The following is a 14,085-nucleotide window of genomic DNA, read 5'->3' on the forward strand; positions in this document are numbered from 1 at the left end:
ACTATTTTATGTTTAACATGGTGTAAACTTTTAAGATGTCCCAAATCTTTTTCCCAATATATATGTGGCATGTATGATGTACAGGGTTACATCATATAATAGATTTTTATGTGAATGAGCCGACAATACGTCATTGGACAGACCTCTGCTTGTCTTCATACTGAGAATCATGTTCTTTAATCTTATTTTCTGTGTCAGCAGACTGTTCCTGCTTAACCATTTAGACTCACATTTAAAAATGAGCGAATGTGTGATGGAAGAGGAAGAGAGAGCAAATTCCGTAGTGTCCAGCTGTGTCTCCATGAAGAGCGACAGGTCCAAAGACCGCCCTTACAACTTCGGGATTGGACCTCAAGGCTCACCTTTAAAGTAAGGTTTTCTGAACCACATAACTCTGCCTTTGAACATTTCACAACCATACACAAAATCATTTTGTAGGTATTAGCCTCTACTATCGTGAAAAATGAAATTCATCAGCTCTTTAAAATGAAACGGTGCACAGTCCTTTCACCATGTTGGTCTGTGGAAAACCAGTGTTGTCGGGCCCGATGGACCAGCGTCCCCGTCGTTGCCGGACCACCGTTGGCCACCAGTTGGGTTTTGGGATCAAAGTGGGGGCGTTTCCTGTATCCGGTTCTCCTCACGGATCCATGACTACAACATGTTGCTGCAAGTGCAGAGACGTTTGCTCTGGAAAGAACTTTAGAGCACATTCAGTGCTACAGGATGAGGGGCTGGAAAAGGTGCCAGTTCTTTTCTCACTGCAGGGAACAGTTAAAAAAAGCAGCTTAAACTCTTAAAACATGAAAATTATACAGATACATCATTGATTTATTGATTCAGTTGTTGTTCAGAATGTATTAGAAATGTTCCTGTTTGATAAAAATGCAGGGAATTGGGATTATTTAACTACAACTTCTACAGATTATTTACCTTCATCACAGTCTCATCACTATTTCTGATGTTTCCTCAGGATGGACGAGGACAGAGCAGAGTCCACAGTGCCCAGCTGGGTGTCCCTGAAGAGTGACCAGTCCAAACATGGAATGATGAACTTCAGAAGTTCAGACAAAATGTAAGAAAACTAAAGCGTGATGATGTGTTTGTGTGCCAGCTGTTAGTCACATTAACAGCAGCAGGTTGTGAGTTTATTATTGGAGATGTTTAACACTTAAACCTCAGACAGTCATATAGTTACATACTTAATGTGAATATTGTTGATTAGAAACAAGAATCATGTTTAAAACTGAAAAATGAATTCAGACATAAATGCTGGAACAATATTGAGTCTTGATCAGGTTTTTCATCCTATAAATCAAAGGACTAATAGAGATGTGTTTCATAGTGAGAGGGGGGAGCACATCCTATCAAACTGGGACCAGTCAGCTCCACCAGGAGAGTCCTCTTGTTCACAATCTGGAAGCAGATCTGGAGATGCTGAAATGAAGCCCAAACAAAGTAAAATTGTTCAATATAAAATTGAACTTGTGATGTCATGAATTTGTAGTTGTGTTGATGATTTATTATAGATGGAAATCATTGGTTTACTTATGTTCAGGAGGTGATCTGCAGGAGGTGATAGAAGGTCATAAGATCAGTCTGAAGAGAAGATGTGAACATGTGACTGAAGGAACTAATGAAGCAGGAAGTGGAACCCTGCTGAACAAGATCTACACTGAGTTCTACATCACTGAAGGACAAAGTGAGGAGGTGGATACACAACATGAGGTGAGACAGCTTGAGAGAACCTCCAAGAAGAACATCCAGGACACGCCAATCAAGTGCCAGGACATCTTCAAAGTCTTATCTGAGCAACAGAGACACATCAGAGTGGTTCTGACCAACGGTGTCGCCGGCGTTGGAAAAACCTTCTCAGTGCAGAAGTTCAGTCTGGACTGGGCAGAAGGTTTGGAGAACCAAGACATCAGTCTGGTGCTTCCGCTCTCATGGAGGGAGCTGAACTTGATGAGAGATGAGCAGCACAGTCTTCTCTCACTGCTTCATGTTTTCCATCCAACATTACAGAAGATCAGAGCAGAAGATCTGACTGTCTGTAAACTTCTGTTCATCTTTGATGGCCTGGATGAAAGCAGATTTTCACTGGATTTCAACAAGCATCAGCTCATCTCTGATGTCACACAAGTATCATCCGTTGGCGTGCTCATGGTGAACCTCATCCAGGGGAACCTGCTTCCCTCAGCTCTCATCTGGATCACCTCCAGACCTGCAGCAGCCTATCAGATTCCTCCCTCGTGTGTTGACAGGATCACAGAAGTACGAGGCTTCACTGACTCCAGAAGGAGGAGTACTTCAGGAGGAGGTTCAGTGATGAAGATCTGTCCAAGAGAATCATCTCACACATCAAGGCCTGCAGGAGCCTCCGCATCATGTGTCTGATCCCAGTTTTCTGCTGGATCACTGCTATAGTTCTGGAGGACATGATGACCAGAGACCAGAGAGAAGAGCTGCCCAAAACCCTGACTGACCTCTACTCACACTTCCTGATGGTTCAGATAAAGAGGAAGAAGCAGAAGTATGGAGGAAAGCAGAGACCAGAGGAACTGACTGAGGCTGACAAAGAACTCCTTCTGAAGTTGGGTCAGCTGGCGTTTGAACATCTGGAGAAAGGAAACATCATGTTCTACTCAGAAGACCTGAAGCGATGTGGTCTGGACGTCTCCGAGGTTTCGGTGTACTCAGGAGTTTGTACAGAGATCCTCAAAAGAGAGATTGTGATCTTCCAGGAATCAGTCTACTACTTTGTTCATCTGAGCATTCAGGAGTTTCTGGCTGCCGTCTACGTGTTCCACCGTTACACCAGGAAAGACACAGTGGTTATAAATAAGTTCCTAAAATTTTCAAAACCAAACCACTTTCCCAGGTTAACATGGTTGTACACAGATTACGATCCAGTCACATCTCTTGATGGCTTCCTCAGGAGAGCACTAATGAAATCTCTTGAAAGTAAAAATGGCCACCTGGACTTGTTTGTTCGCTTCCTTCATGGTCTCTCTCTGGAGTCCAATCAGAGGATCTTGGGTGGGCTGTTGGATCAGATGGACAGCCACCCAGAAACCATCCAGAAGGTCCTCAACAACCTGAAGGAGGTGAACAGTGATAAAATCTCCCCAGACAGAAGCATCAACATCTTCCACTGTCTGATGGAGATGAAGGATCAGTCAGTCCATCAGGAGATCCAAGAGTTCCTGAAGTCAGGGGAGATATCAAAGAGGAGACTGTCAGAGATCCACTGTTCAGCTCTGGCCTACCTGCTGCAGATGTCAGAGGAGGTTCTGGATGAGCTGAACCTGCAGCAGTACAACACCTCAGATGAGGGACGACGTCGCCTGATTCCAGCTGTGAGGAACTGCAGGAAGGTCGTGTAAGTAAAGATTTTTGGGGCCGGACATCAGCGTTTAAATCAACCGAGTCGATCATGTCAGGTAGCAATACCCCCTCCAGTGGTCATTCCTTCAATTCTTTATTTCCATTGCAGCGTCCATAAATAAAAAAAAAACAAAAAAAATTTATTCAGAAATGTTCAACACTGGCTGGATATAAGTTCAAAGTTCAATCCAGACAAACCAACATAAGGCAGGAATAATAGGAGCCACAAGTTAACGTACTATAATGAAATTACTGTCATGTCATTAAATAACTTTTGTTTGTTTGTATACATCGTATTCAAACAACAGAAAAACACATTTTAACTAATGACACGTGACTATTTTGCTTCATTTGTTCAACGTAAACACAGCCGGCCTCGTTGGTTTAAATGGGTGTTTAGGTCTTTGTGGCGGTTACGTTTGGAGCCTTTATGTGACCCACAAAGTTGTTTGACCCTTTCCACACCTGTTAGGTGGCAACTTCATCACTAGCAAAAAAAGGTGCAGTGAAAATGATTTGAAGGAAAACAGGCAGATATAACAGAAGCTGAGGGCAATCGATGCAACCAGAGACACTGATGTCATCGATCGGATCGCTGAATTAAGACTTGACGCACGATCGTACAAATTGTATGAAATGCAAAATCCAAAGAGCCGATGGACAGATAAAAAGATGCACGTTTCTTAAACCATTTGCTATAATCATTTTAAATATTGAGTAATTATGAGCTGTTCTAAAATAAGACAAATGTTGAGAATAATTCAGTTGCATTTCAGATCTGATGGTCGTTCAAACTGTTGCTCTACGGTGTTGAATTTAGCTTTTCCAGGAAATGAGCTACATTTGTGTTTAGGTAGATTCTCAGATAAGTTGATTAGAAATCCCAAAGTTTGACTCAATATTTTTGTTTCATGCACAACAGACTGTCTGGTAGTTTTCTTTTAAAGAGGCATTGGGAAGTTGTGGCCTCAGCAATGACGTCAAAGCCTTCTCATCTACGGGAGCTGAGCTTAAGCAGGAACAAAAGCCTGACAGATGCCGGAGTAAAGTTCTTGTCTTCTGCAATGATGCATCCAAACTGCAGACTGGAGACGCTCAGGTCAGGAGGCCTCTGTTTTCTAATTTCTTTACATTTTCTGCTTTTCTCTTCATTTTCATCTTTAGAAATGTGTTTTTATTTGCCCCATTTATTGGTTTTCCAGGTTGTCGCGCTGCAGTTTATCAGAAATCAGCTGTGACTCTCTGGCCTCGGCGCTGAGGTCCAATCCCTCCCATCTGAGGGTTCTGGAGCTGAGCTACATCAGTCTAAAGGATTCTGGGATGAAGCTGCTCTGTTCTGGCCTGGAGAGTCTAAACTGTAAGCTGGAGACTCTCAGGTGAGCTTTCTTTTATCTTCAACATAACAACGAAACAATGAAAGGCTTCAAGATAAACTACATTGACTTTTGAAGAAGAGAAGTTTAGTATGAATTTAAATGAGCCATTAAAAGTCAATTTTATAGATACTTTTTAATTATGTTGTTGCTGTAATATCCCAGTTTATCAGTGGGGGGCAGAGCTCTCCTGACTCCAAGGGCCCTGATTAAATAATGAAATAAAATGAAATAATGATTTTGAGCAAGTGTAATATGACTTTTCCTCCAATAAGAGATCATTTCTTGCCATGATTCTTTATCCAGACTGAGTGGCTGCAATTTATCAGAGATCAGCTGTGACTCTCTGGCCTCGGCGCTGAGGTCCAATCCCTCCCATCTGATGGTTCTGGAGCTGAGTCAGAACCAATTGAAGGATCCAGGAGTGAAGCTGCTCTGTGGTTTTCCCCAGGATCCTCTCTGTAAGCTGGATACTCTCAGGTCAGTCAGAGATGATCCAGTACTTTCCCAGGTGTAACTAGTTAGACAATAAATGTTTACATGTTTGATCTTTGTTATAAACGTAGTGTTACAGTTCTCAGAAAAAAGACCACACAGGATAGATTTGCAGTATTAAATTGGTTGTGGAAATCTGTCCCATGTGAGGATGGTCATCAATGACTAGAAAGGAAGTATCAGTTGTAGATTTGTCTTGGTTTATTTTAGGTTGGCCACAAAACCGCCCAAACATTCAGACAAATCAAAAATGGTTCTTCCTGTCTTTTAAAGATCAGAAGGAAAACTAAGAACCCCAAAAGAAAGCTGCTGCAGTGTGCCATGCCCCTTCTCTACTGAGAAAAGCCATCCCAAAAAAGAGAAAAGCCCAAGTGTGAAGTGAGCACCCTGTTGAACCTTGGTACTGAAAGCCTGCAGTCATTCTCATCTTAGGTGGCTTCATTCCAGCCAGAAGCCCAAAGCTGCCTCCCTCTTAAAGGGGCAGCAGGTCAGTCCAACCACAGAAACCTTCATGAAGATCTGAAGCTTTCAGCATCCACAATTGTTGCACCTCACTTCGACTGGTGTCCAAATCAGAAGTCAACAAGTTGATTCTACACCGATTCTACACAATGCAACCATTTAAAAAAATGTTTCCATTCACTAACTTGGAAGGTATTTTGACCGACACACACTTTACATACGGTGTAGATCTTGTCCAACCGCCCTGACAGAACCCAAAATACGAACATATGGTAGATAAGCCGGTGCAGGACGAGAGGTTTGTTGCTTGTAAGCTGTGTTTTGCTCTGGTACATGTTGATTTTTATTTGTCTTCTCTCAAAATAATTGTTATTTTAGCCTGAGTTGCTGCAGTTTATCAGAGACCAGCTGTGGTTCTGTGGCCTCAGCTCTGAAGTCCAACCTCTCCCATCTGAGGGTTCTGGACCTGAGCTACAACATGTTGCAGGATTCAGGAGTGAAGCGGCTCTGTTCTGGACTGGAGAGTCCAAACTGTAAACTGGAGAGGCTCAGGTCAGTCTTCATTTTTCTACCTATATAACTGCTAAGATGGTGAAGTGAGGCTGTTCTCAACACTGCTGTGATGCAAGACATTAAAAAAAATTCCTTGTAATATCGTGAATTCAGGTCTGACCCAACTAAGAACTAACGTAGGTTTAATACTGATGCAGATAACATGCAGACCTGCACCGTATAACCTTATCCTGCATTTTTCAGATTGATTAAGTGCAGTTTATCAGAGATCAGCTGTGGCTCTCTGGCCTCGGCGCTGAGGTTCAATCCCTCCCATCTCAGAAAACTGGACTTGAGTTGGAACCAGCTGCAGGATCCAGGAGTGAAGCAGCTCTGTGGTTTTCTCCACTTTCCAAACTGCCGACTGGAAACTCTGAGGTAAACACCATTCTCAAAAATGTCCATTATTCCATCCGAGGGTCCTCACACTTTCTGAGTGTGTGTGTTGTGCCCAGTTCCTTCAGGAGGGAGGGCCACGGTGACCACTTATTCATGATAAATTGATTTAAAGACAATGAAAAAGCCGATGGATCGTAACCAAAATTAGACAAAAGTATGTGAGGGTGCCTGGTAGACACCAGCCAACGAGGAGGTAGATGGTGAGGGAGACAGGAAGTCATCTAAGACAGGTTGTGCCTTTAAAGATGAGCCACAGGTGAGATGGATCTCCATGATGAGATGGGAGGGAAAGAGGTGGGGAGAACCTGGGAAGAGTGAGGGCCAGAACAATATATATTCTCCTTTGGAACAGTGCAAACCTGAGAGGTTGGAATTGTGGTAATTACATATTACTATCATTTTTAACCTGTAACTAAATTAAATATTTACAGATCATGCCTTTGATTAACCTTTCAGATTAATACTGGTTTCACTTATAACCTTATAAAAGTTTCCCTTCTTTATTTAGATTAAGGAGCTGCAGTTTATCAGAGATCAGCTGTGACTCTCTGGCCTCGGCGCTGAGGTCCAATCCCTCCCATCTCAGAGAACTGGACCTGGGTCAGAACCAGCTGCAGGATTCAGGAGTGAAGCTGCTGTCTGATCTCGTAGAGAATCCACACTATGGGCTGGAGACATTGAGTCAGTAGCTGGTTGTAGCCAGTCAACTCCCGCTCATCTGCTGCATCACTCACTGACCACTGGTGAAGAGCATCTGTGGAAACATCTGCCGTCTACTCCGTCCATAGATGAGAAATTCAGTTTTTAAAAAGCGGTGGTGGACTTTCAGGAGATCAGTCGATGGTCGACAAAGCAGAAGCAGCTTCGCCTTGAAGTTAAATTAGTTCCTGGTATCACACAATGCATCTTTATAAAGTTCTAAACGGCTCCTCGGCCACTCTTATAAGCATGAAAACATTCTCTTAATTGTCTCTTCAAATGTCTGTATTATACGTTACTATTTAACATCATGCCTTCAGAATCTTTAGGGTTTAGTATTTACTGTCTCTGTGACATGGAGCATTGGAATATTTCAGCTGTAGCCAGCAAAAACCCATCAGAATGACGGCTATCGTGGGAACCGCAGGTCATTTGACTTTAGTCAATCTGTTAAATGTTATATGATTTATTGCAATCTAATAAAAACAAATAATAAATGTGGGAAATGGTAAATAAAAAGAAGCAAAATGACCAAATAAAACTCCCATGAATACTGTAAATTTAAAGATGTCAAGAATGGAATATCAGCTTAAATGGAATCAAACATAAAGTGAAAAGGCCTCCTTTAAGTTTACTGCAAAAATAAAGACTAAATCAAGAGCGACATGCGCCAAAAACGTCTCATTCTCTCTTCTGTCTCCACTCATTCTCTTATATTCTCTTAAGATAATGGGGACGGGGTCGTGTGATAACAAAACAACCTAATTGGGGACTATATTTTTGTTGCAAGAACTTTGGCTCTTCAGAAATTTCTATGTTGGCTTCCACAGATTGTGCATCCACTAAAAACTCAGTGTTTTTGAGGAACTACCAGGAGTGGCTGGAGTGGAGGCCAATGACGCTATAGCTACATATAGGTACATATAGATCACCGTTCTCCTCAACCCAAAAGACCACCAGTTGGCGCAGCAATACTAAAGACAGGAGGTTGTGGTCATTGCGCAGACGCGGAGTGATATCACGCACAAACGTGCCCCATGTTCTATATACCGTATATGAAAAAGCCGACAGATCATAACCAAAATTAGACAAAAGTACGTGAGGGTGCCTGGTAGACACCAGCCAACGAGGAGGTAGATGGTGAGGGAGACAGGAAGTCATCTAAGACAGGTTGTGCCTTTAAAGATGAGCCACAGGTGAGATGGATCTCCATGATGAGATGGGAGGGAAAGAGGTCGGGAGAACCTGGGAAGAGTGAGGGCCAGAACAATATATATTCCCTTTGGAACAGTGCAAACCTGAGAGGTTGGAATTGTGGTAATTACATATTATTATCGTTATAGTAAGTTTTCATTAGGCATTAAAATAGCAAAAGAACTTTTAATCTTGAACCCTCCCAGAATGGTTTAATAGTCGTGGAATATAAATCAACAGCCATAAAGTTGTTGATCAACAGAGGAGTGTTCGGAACGGTTGGCTCAGGACCCGAAAGCCGCAACACGCAGTGGACAATGGTGCCCGAAAATCGTCTTTATTTTTTAAAGTGAACAAGAACAGTTCGGTCCGCGTTCACAGAGAGGCGGAGAGACCTCGAGAGAGTCCAAAACAAGTCCGCTGGGAAAACTAATAGTCAAGCCACAGAAGTCCTAAAATCTAACGGGAGATTGAAGAGAGACCGCAGGTGCGTGTGTCTGCGGGGCCAGCTGTGGCTGATGAGCGGCTCCTCCACGCCCCCTGCAGGTAGACACCAGCAACAACGTTCCCAGAAACTGGGAACCCACAAACGAGTTTTTCAAAGTATTCCTTTCAGACTAAGCAGGAAGACTGAAGACCGACAAGGTGAGTAAACGAAGAGCAATATTGAAAAGAATTGACAGTTGTGTTTGGAGATAAAATCAAGATTTGATTCAACTAGACTTCATATTTAGTTTTAGCACAAAACATCATTATACATTATAAATGAATACTTCTTATTTAACTTTCTTATAGTTTGGCTTTAGTATAGTTGAATAGTCTTTCTAAGTGAAGTTTAGTTTATTTTTCTGGTCTTTGCTACTGATCCTAAAAGAACTTTAAACCCTCCCAGAATGCTTTAATGATAGTAATGTATACGCCATAAAGCTGTTGATTAGGTTTTAAAAGTGAAATTGAAACTATTCTCTTCAGACAAAGCAGGAAGAGCGACATTTTTGTGACAGGTGAAAAGCTATTAGAGTTATTAGAGTTGTTCAACAGTTCAGGTTACAGCTGGATATTTTGGTATTACCTGTCAAACAACATCTATCGTGTGCAAGTTAGCATCTCTCAGCCGGACCAATTTAACACAATAAACTTTAAAAATAAATAAATAAATAAATCCACACAGGATCACAGGACACCAACAGGATTTTTGGTTAATGTTGCACGTTTTCTCACAGTGGTTTATTGTTCTATGTTGTGGAACCACTGTGAAAGAAAAGCAGGAGTGGGTGTCATTCTTTCATCTATTTTAAATAGAGCAGTGATCTTTGAGAACTTGGATTCTAGAAATAATTGAAGAGGGGAACAAAGGAGGGAAGTTAAAAAGTCCTTACTAGTATGTTTATGTAGCACCAAATAATTTATTGGCTGAGCTGAAGACAGTCCTTTCACCATGTTGGCCTGTGGAAAACCAGTGTTGTCAGGCCTGATGGACCAGCGTCCCCATCGTTGCCGGACCACCGTTGGCCACCAGTTGGGTTTTTGGGATCAAAGTGGGGGCGTTTCCTGTATCCGGTTCTCCTCACGGATCCATGACTACAACATGTTGCTGCAAGTGCAGAGATGTTTGCTCTGGAAAGAACTTTAGAGCACATTCAGTGCTACAGGATGAGGGGCTGGAAAAGGTGCCAGTTCTTTTCTCACTGCAGGGAACAGTTAAAAAAAAGCAGCTTAAACTCTGAAAACATGAAAATTATACAGATACATCATTGATTTATTGATTCAGTTGTTATTCAGAATGTATTAGAAATGTTCCTGTTTGATAAAAATGCAGTGAATTGGGATTATTAACTACAACCTCGACAGATTATTTACCTTCATCACAGTCTCATCACTATTTCTGATGTTTCCTCAGGATGGGACGGGACAGAGCAGAGTCCACAGTGCCCAGCTGTGTGTCCCTGAAGAGTGACCACTCCAAACATGGAATGATAAACTTCAGAAGTTCAGACAAAATGTAAGAAAACTAAAGTGTGATGATGTGTTTGTGTGACAGCTGTTAGTCACATTAACAGCAGCAGGTTGTGAGTTTATTATTGGAGATGTTTAACACTTAAACCTCAGACAGTCATATAGTTATACTTAATGTGAATATTGTTGATTAGAAACAACAATCATGTTTAAACTGAAAGATGAATTCAGACATAAATGCTGGAACAATATTGAGTCTTGATCAGGTTTTTTCATCCTATAAATCAAAGGACTAATAGAGATGTGTTTCATAGTGAGAGGGGGGAGCACATCCTATCAAACTGGGACCAGTCAGCTCCACCAGGAGAGTCCTCTTGTTCACAATCTGGAAGCAGATCTGGAGATGCTGAAATGAAGCCCAAACAAAGTAAAATTGTTCAATATAAAATTGAACTTGTGATGTCATGAATTTGTAGTTGTGTGTTGATGATTTATTATAGATGGAAATCATTGGTTTACTTATGTTCAGGAGGTGATCTGCAGGAGGTGATAGAAGGTCATAAGATCAGTCTGAAGAGAAGATGTGAACATGTGACTGAAGGAACTAATGAAGCAGGAAGTGGAACCCTGCTGAACAAGATCTACACTGAGCTCTACATCACTGAGGGACAAAGTGAGGAGGTGGACACACAACATGAGGTGAGACAGCTTGAGATAACCTCCAAGAAGAACATCCAGGACACGCCAATCAAGTGCCAGGACATCTTCAAAGTCTTATCTGAGCAACAGAGACACATCAGAGTGGTTCTGACCAACGGTGTCGCCGGCGTTGGAAAAACCTTCTCAGTGCAGAAGTTCAGTCTGGACTGGGCAGAAGGTTTGGAGAACCAAGACATCAGTCTGGTGCTTCCGCTCTCATGCAGGAGCTGAACTTGATGAGAGATGAGCAGCACAGTCTTCTCTCACTGCTTCATGTTTTCCATCCAACATTACAGAAGATCAGAGCAGAAGATCTGACTGTCTGTAAACTTCTGTTCATCTTTGATGGCCTGGATGAAAGCAGATTTTCACTGGATTTCAACAACCATCAGGTCATCTCTGATGTCACACAAGTATCGTCCGTTGGCGTGCTCCTGGTGAACCTCATCCAGGGGAACCTGCTTCCCTCAGCTCTCATCTGGATCACCTCCAGACCTGCAGCAGCCTATCAGATTCCTCCCTCATGTGTTGACAGGATCACAGAAGTACGAGGCTTCACTGACTCCCAGAAGGAGGAGTACTTCAGGAGGAGGTTCAGTGATGAAGATCTGTCCAAGAGAATCATCTCACACATCAAGGCCTGCAGAGCCTCCACATCATGTCTGATCCAGTTCTCATCTCTGATACGCTATAGTTCTTGAGCTATAGTTCTGAGGACATGATGACCAGAGACCAGAGAGGAGAGCTGCCCAAAACCCTGACTGACCTCTATTCACACTTCCTGATGGTTCAGATAAAGAGGAAGAAGCAGAAGTATGGAGGAAAGCAGAGACCAGAGGAACTGACTGAGGCTGATAAAGAACTCCTTCTGAAGTTGGGTCGGCTGGCGTTTGAACATCTGGAGAAAGGAAAACTCATGTTCTACTCAGAAGACCTGAAGCGATGTGGACTGGACGTCTCCGAGGTGTCGGTGCACTCAGGAGTTTGTACAGAGATCTTCAAAAGAGAGATTGTGATCTTCCAGAAATCAGTCTACTGCTTTGTTCATCTGAGCATTCAGGAGTTCTGGCTGCCGTCTACATGTTCCACTGTTACACCAGGAAAGACACAGTGGTTATAAATAAGTTCCTAAAATTTTCGAAACCAAACCGCTTTTCCAGGTTAACATGGTTGTACACAAATTACGATCCAGTCACATCTCTTGATGACTTCCTCAGGATAGCACTAATGAAATCTCTTGAAAGTAAAAATGGCCACCTGGCTGTTTGTTCGCTTCCTTCATGGTCTCTCTCTGGAGTCCAATCAGAGGATCTTGGGTGGACTGTTGGATCAGATGGACAGCCACCCAGAAACCATCCAGAAGGTCCTCAACAACCTGAAGGAGGTGAACAGTGATGTAATGTCCCCAGACAGAAGCATCAACATCTTCCACTGTCTGATGGAGATGAAGGATCAGTCAGTCCATCAGGAGATCCAAGAGTTCCTGAAGTCAGGGAAGAAATCAGAGAGGGAACTGTCAGAGATCCACTGTTCAGCTCTGGCCGACCTGCTGCAGATGTCAGAGGAGGTTCTGGATGAGCTGAACCTGCAGCAGTACAACACCTCAGATGAGGGACGACGTCGCCTGATTCCGGCTGTGAGGAACTGCAGGAAGGTCGTGTAAGTAAAGATTTTTGGGGCCGGACATCGGCGTTTAAATCAACCGAGTCGATCATGTCAGGTAGCAATACCCCCTCCAGTGGTCATTCCTTCAATTCTTTATTTCCATTGCAGCGTCCATAAATTAAAAAAAAACAATTTATTCAGAAATGTTCAATACTGGCTGGATATAAGTTCAAAGTTCAATCCAGACAAACCAACATAAGGCAGGAATAATAGGAGCCACAAGTTAACTTACTATCATGCAATTACTGTCATGTCATTAAATAACTTTTGTTTGTTTGTATACATCGTATTCAAACGACAGAAAAACACATTTTAACTAATGACACGTGACTATTTTGCTTCATTTGTTCAACGTAAAAACAGCCGGCCTCACTGGGTTTTTAGGTCTTTGTGGCGGTTACGTTTGGAGCCTTTATGTGACCCACAAAGTTGTTTGACCCTTTCCACACCTGTTAGGTGGCAACTTCATCACTAGCAAAAAAGGTGCAGTGAAAATGATTTGAAGGGAAACAGGCAGATATAACAGAAGCTGACGGCAATCGATGCAAGCAGAGACACTGATGTCATCGATCGGATCGCTGAATTAAGACTTGACGCACGATCGTACAAATTGTATGAAATGCGAAATATCCAAAGAGCCGATAGACAGATAAAAAATGCACGTTTCTTTAAACCATTTGCTGTAATCATTTTAAATATTGAGTAATTATGAGCTGTTCTAAAATAAGACAAATGTTGAGAATAATTCAGTTGCATTTCAGATCTGATGGTCGTTCAAACTGTTGCTCTACGGTGTTGAATTTAGCTTTTCCAGGAAATGAGCTACATTTGTGTTTAGGTAGATTCTCAGATAAGTTGATTAGAAATCCCAAAGTTTGACTCACTGTTTTTGTTTCATGCACAACAGACTGTCTGGTAGTTTTCTTTTAAAGAGGCATTGGGAAGTTGTGGCCTCAGCAATGACGTCAAAGCCTTCTCATCTACGGGAGCTGAGCTTAAGCAGGAACAAAAGCCTGGCAGATGCCGGAGTAAAGTTACTGTCTTCTGCAATGATGCATCCAAACTGCAGACTGGAGACGCTCAGGTCAGGAGGCCTCTGTTTTCTAAATTTCTTTACATTTTCTGCTTTTCTCTTTATTTTCATATTTAGAAATGTGTTTTTATTGGTTTTCCAAGTTTGTCGCGCTGCTGGTTATCAGAGCTC

The 14,085-nt window shown here is 42.4% G+C and overlaps 2 protein-coding genes across 11 annotated transcripts in view; both read left to right on the forward strand.

Moving 5' to 3' along the window:
• Positions 1–14,085, forward strand: part of LOC130536459 (NACHT, LRR and PYD domains-containing protein 12-like) — a 43,814-nt gene that overhangs the window by 15,711 nt on the left and 14,018 nt on the right. For 7 of the 10 annotated variants that reach the window (XM_057052549.1, XM_057052478.1, XM_057053403.1 and 4 more), the window contains one exon: positions 202–369. In XM_057052549.1, coding sequence (XP_056908529.1) covers positions 202–369 — 168 coding nt within the window. Of the gene's footprint in view, positions 1–201; positions 370–8,954; positions 9,207–10,461; positions 10,564–14,085 lie in introns of those variants that run through there. The other 3 variants (XM_057052629.1, XM_057053015.1, XM_057053342.1) reach the window with 3 other exon arrangements.
• On the forward strand, positions 5,612–8,051 carry LOC130538254 (NACHT, LRR and PYD domains-containing protein 12-like). Its single transcript, XM_057055675.1, has 4 exons — positions 5,612–5,909; positions 6,096–6,269; positions 6,474–6,647; positions 7,177–8,051. Exons 2-4 carry the CDS (start codon positions 6,196–6,198, stop codon positions 7,355–7,357), a joined length of 429 nt encoding a protein of 142 aa, XP_056911655.1. The 5' UTR covers positions 5,612–5,909; positions 6,096–6,195; the 3' UTR covers positions 7,358–8,051.

Source organism: Takifugu flavidus, chromosome 1 (assembly GCF_003711565.1).
Source record: "Takifugu flavidus isolate HTHZ2018 chromosome 1, ASM371156v2, whole genome shotgun sequence".
In the NCBI taxonomy this organism is placed as follows: Eukaryota; Metazoa; Chordata; class Actinopteri; order Tetraodontiformes; family Tetraodontidae; genus Takifugu; species Takifugu flavidus.

Bases quoted from the DNA above. Each gene is read 5' to 3' on its own strand.
- LOC130538254 (XM_057055675.1), top strand. From the start codon at position 6,196: ATGTTGCAGGATTCAGGAGTGAAGCGGCTCTGTTCTGGACTGGAGAGT. The intron at 6,270-6,473 runs GTCAGTCTTCAT...TGCATTTTTCAG, and splicing joins TGTAAACTGGAGAGGCTCAG to ATTGATTAAGTGCAGTTTAT. The intron at 6,648-7,176 runs GTAAACACCATT...TTCTTTATTTAG, and splicing joins TGCCGACTGGAAACTCTGAG to ATTAAGGAGCTGCAGTTTAT.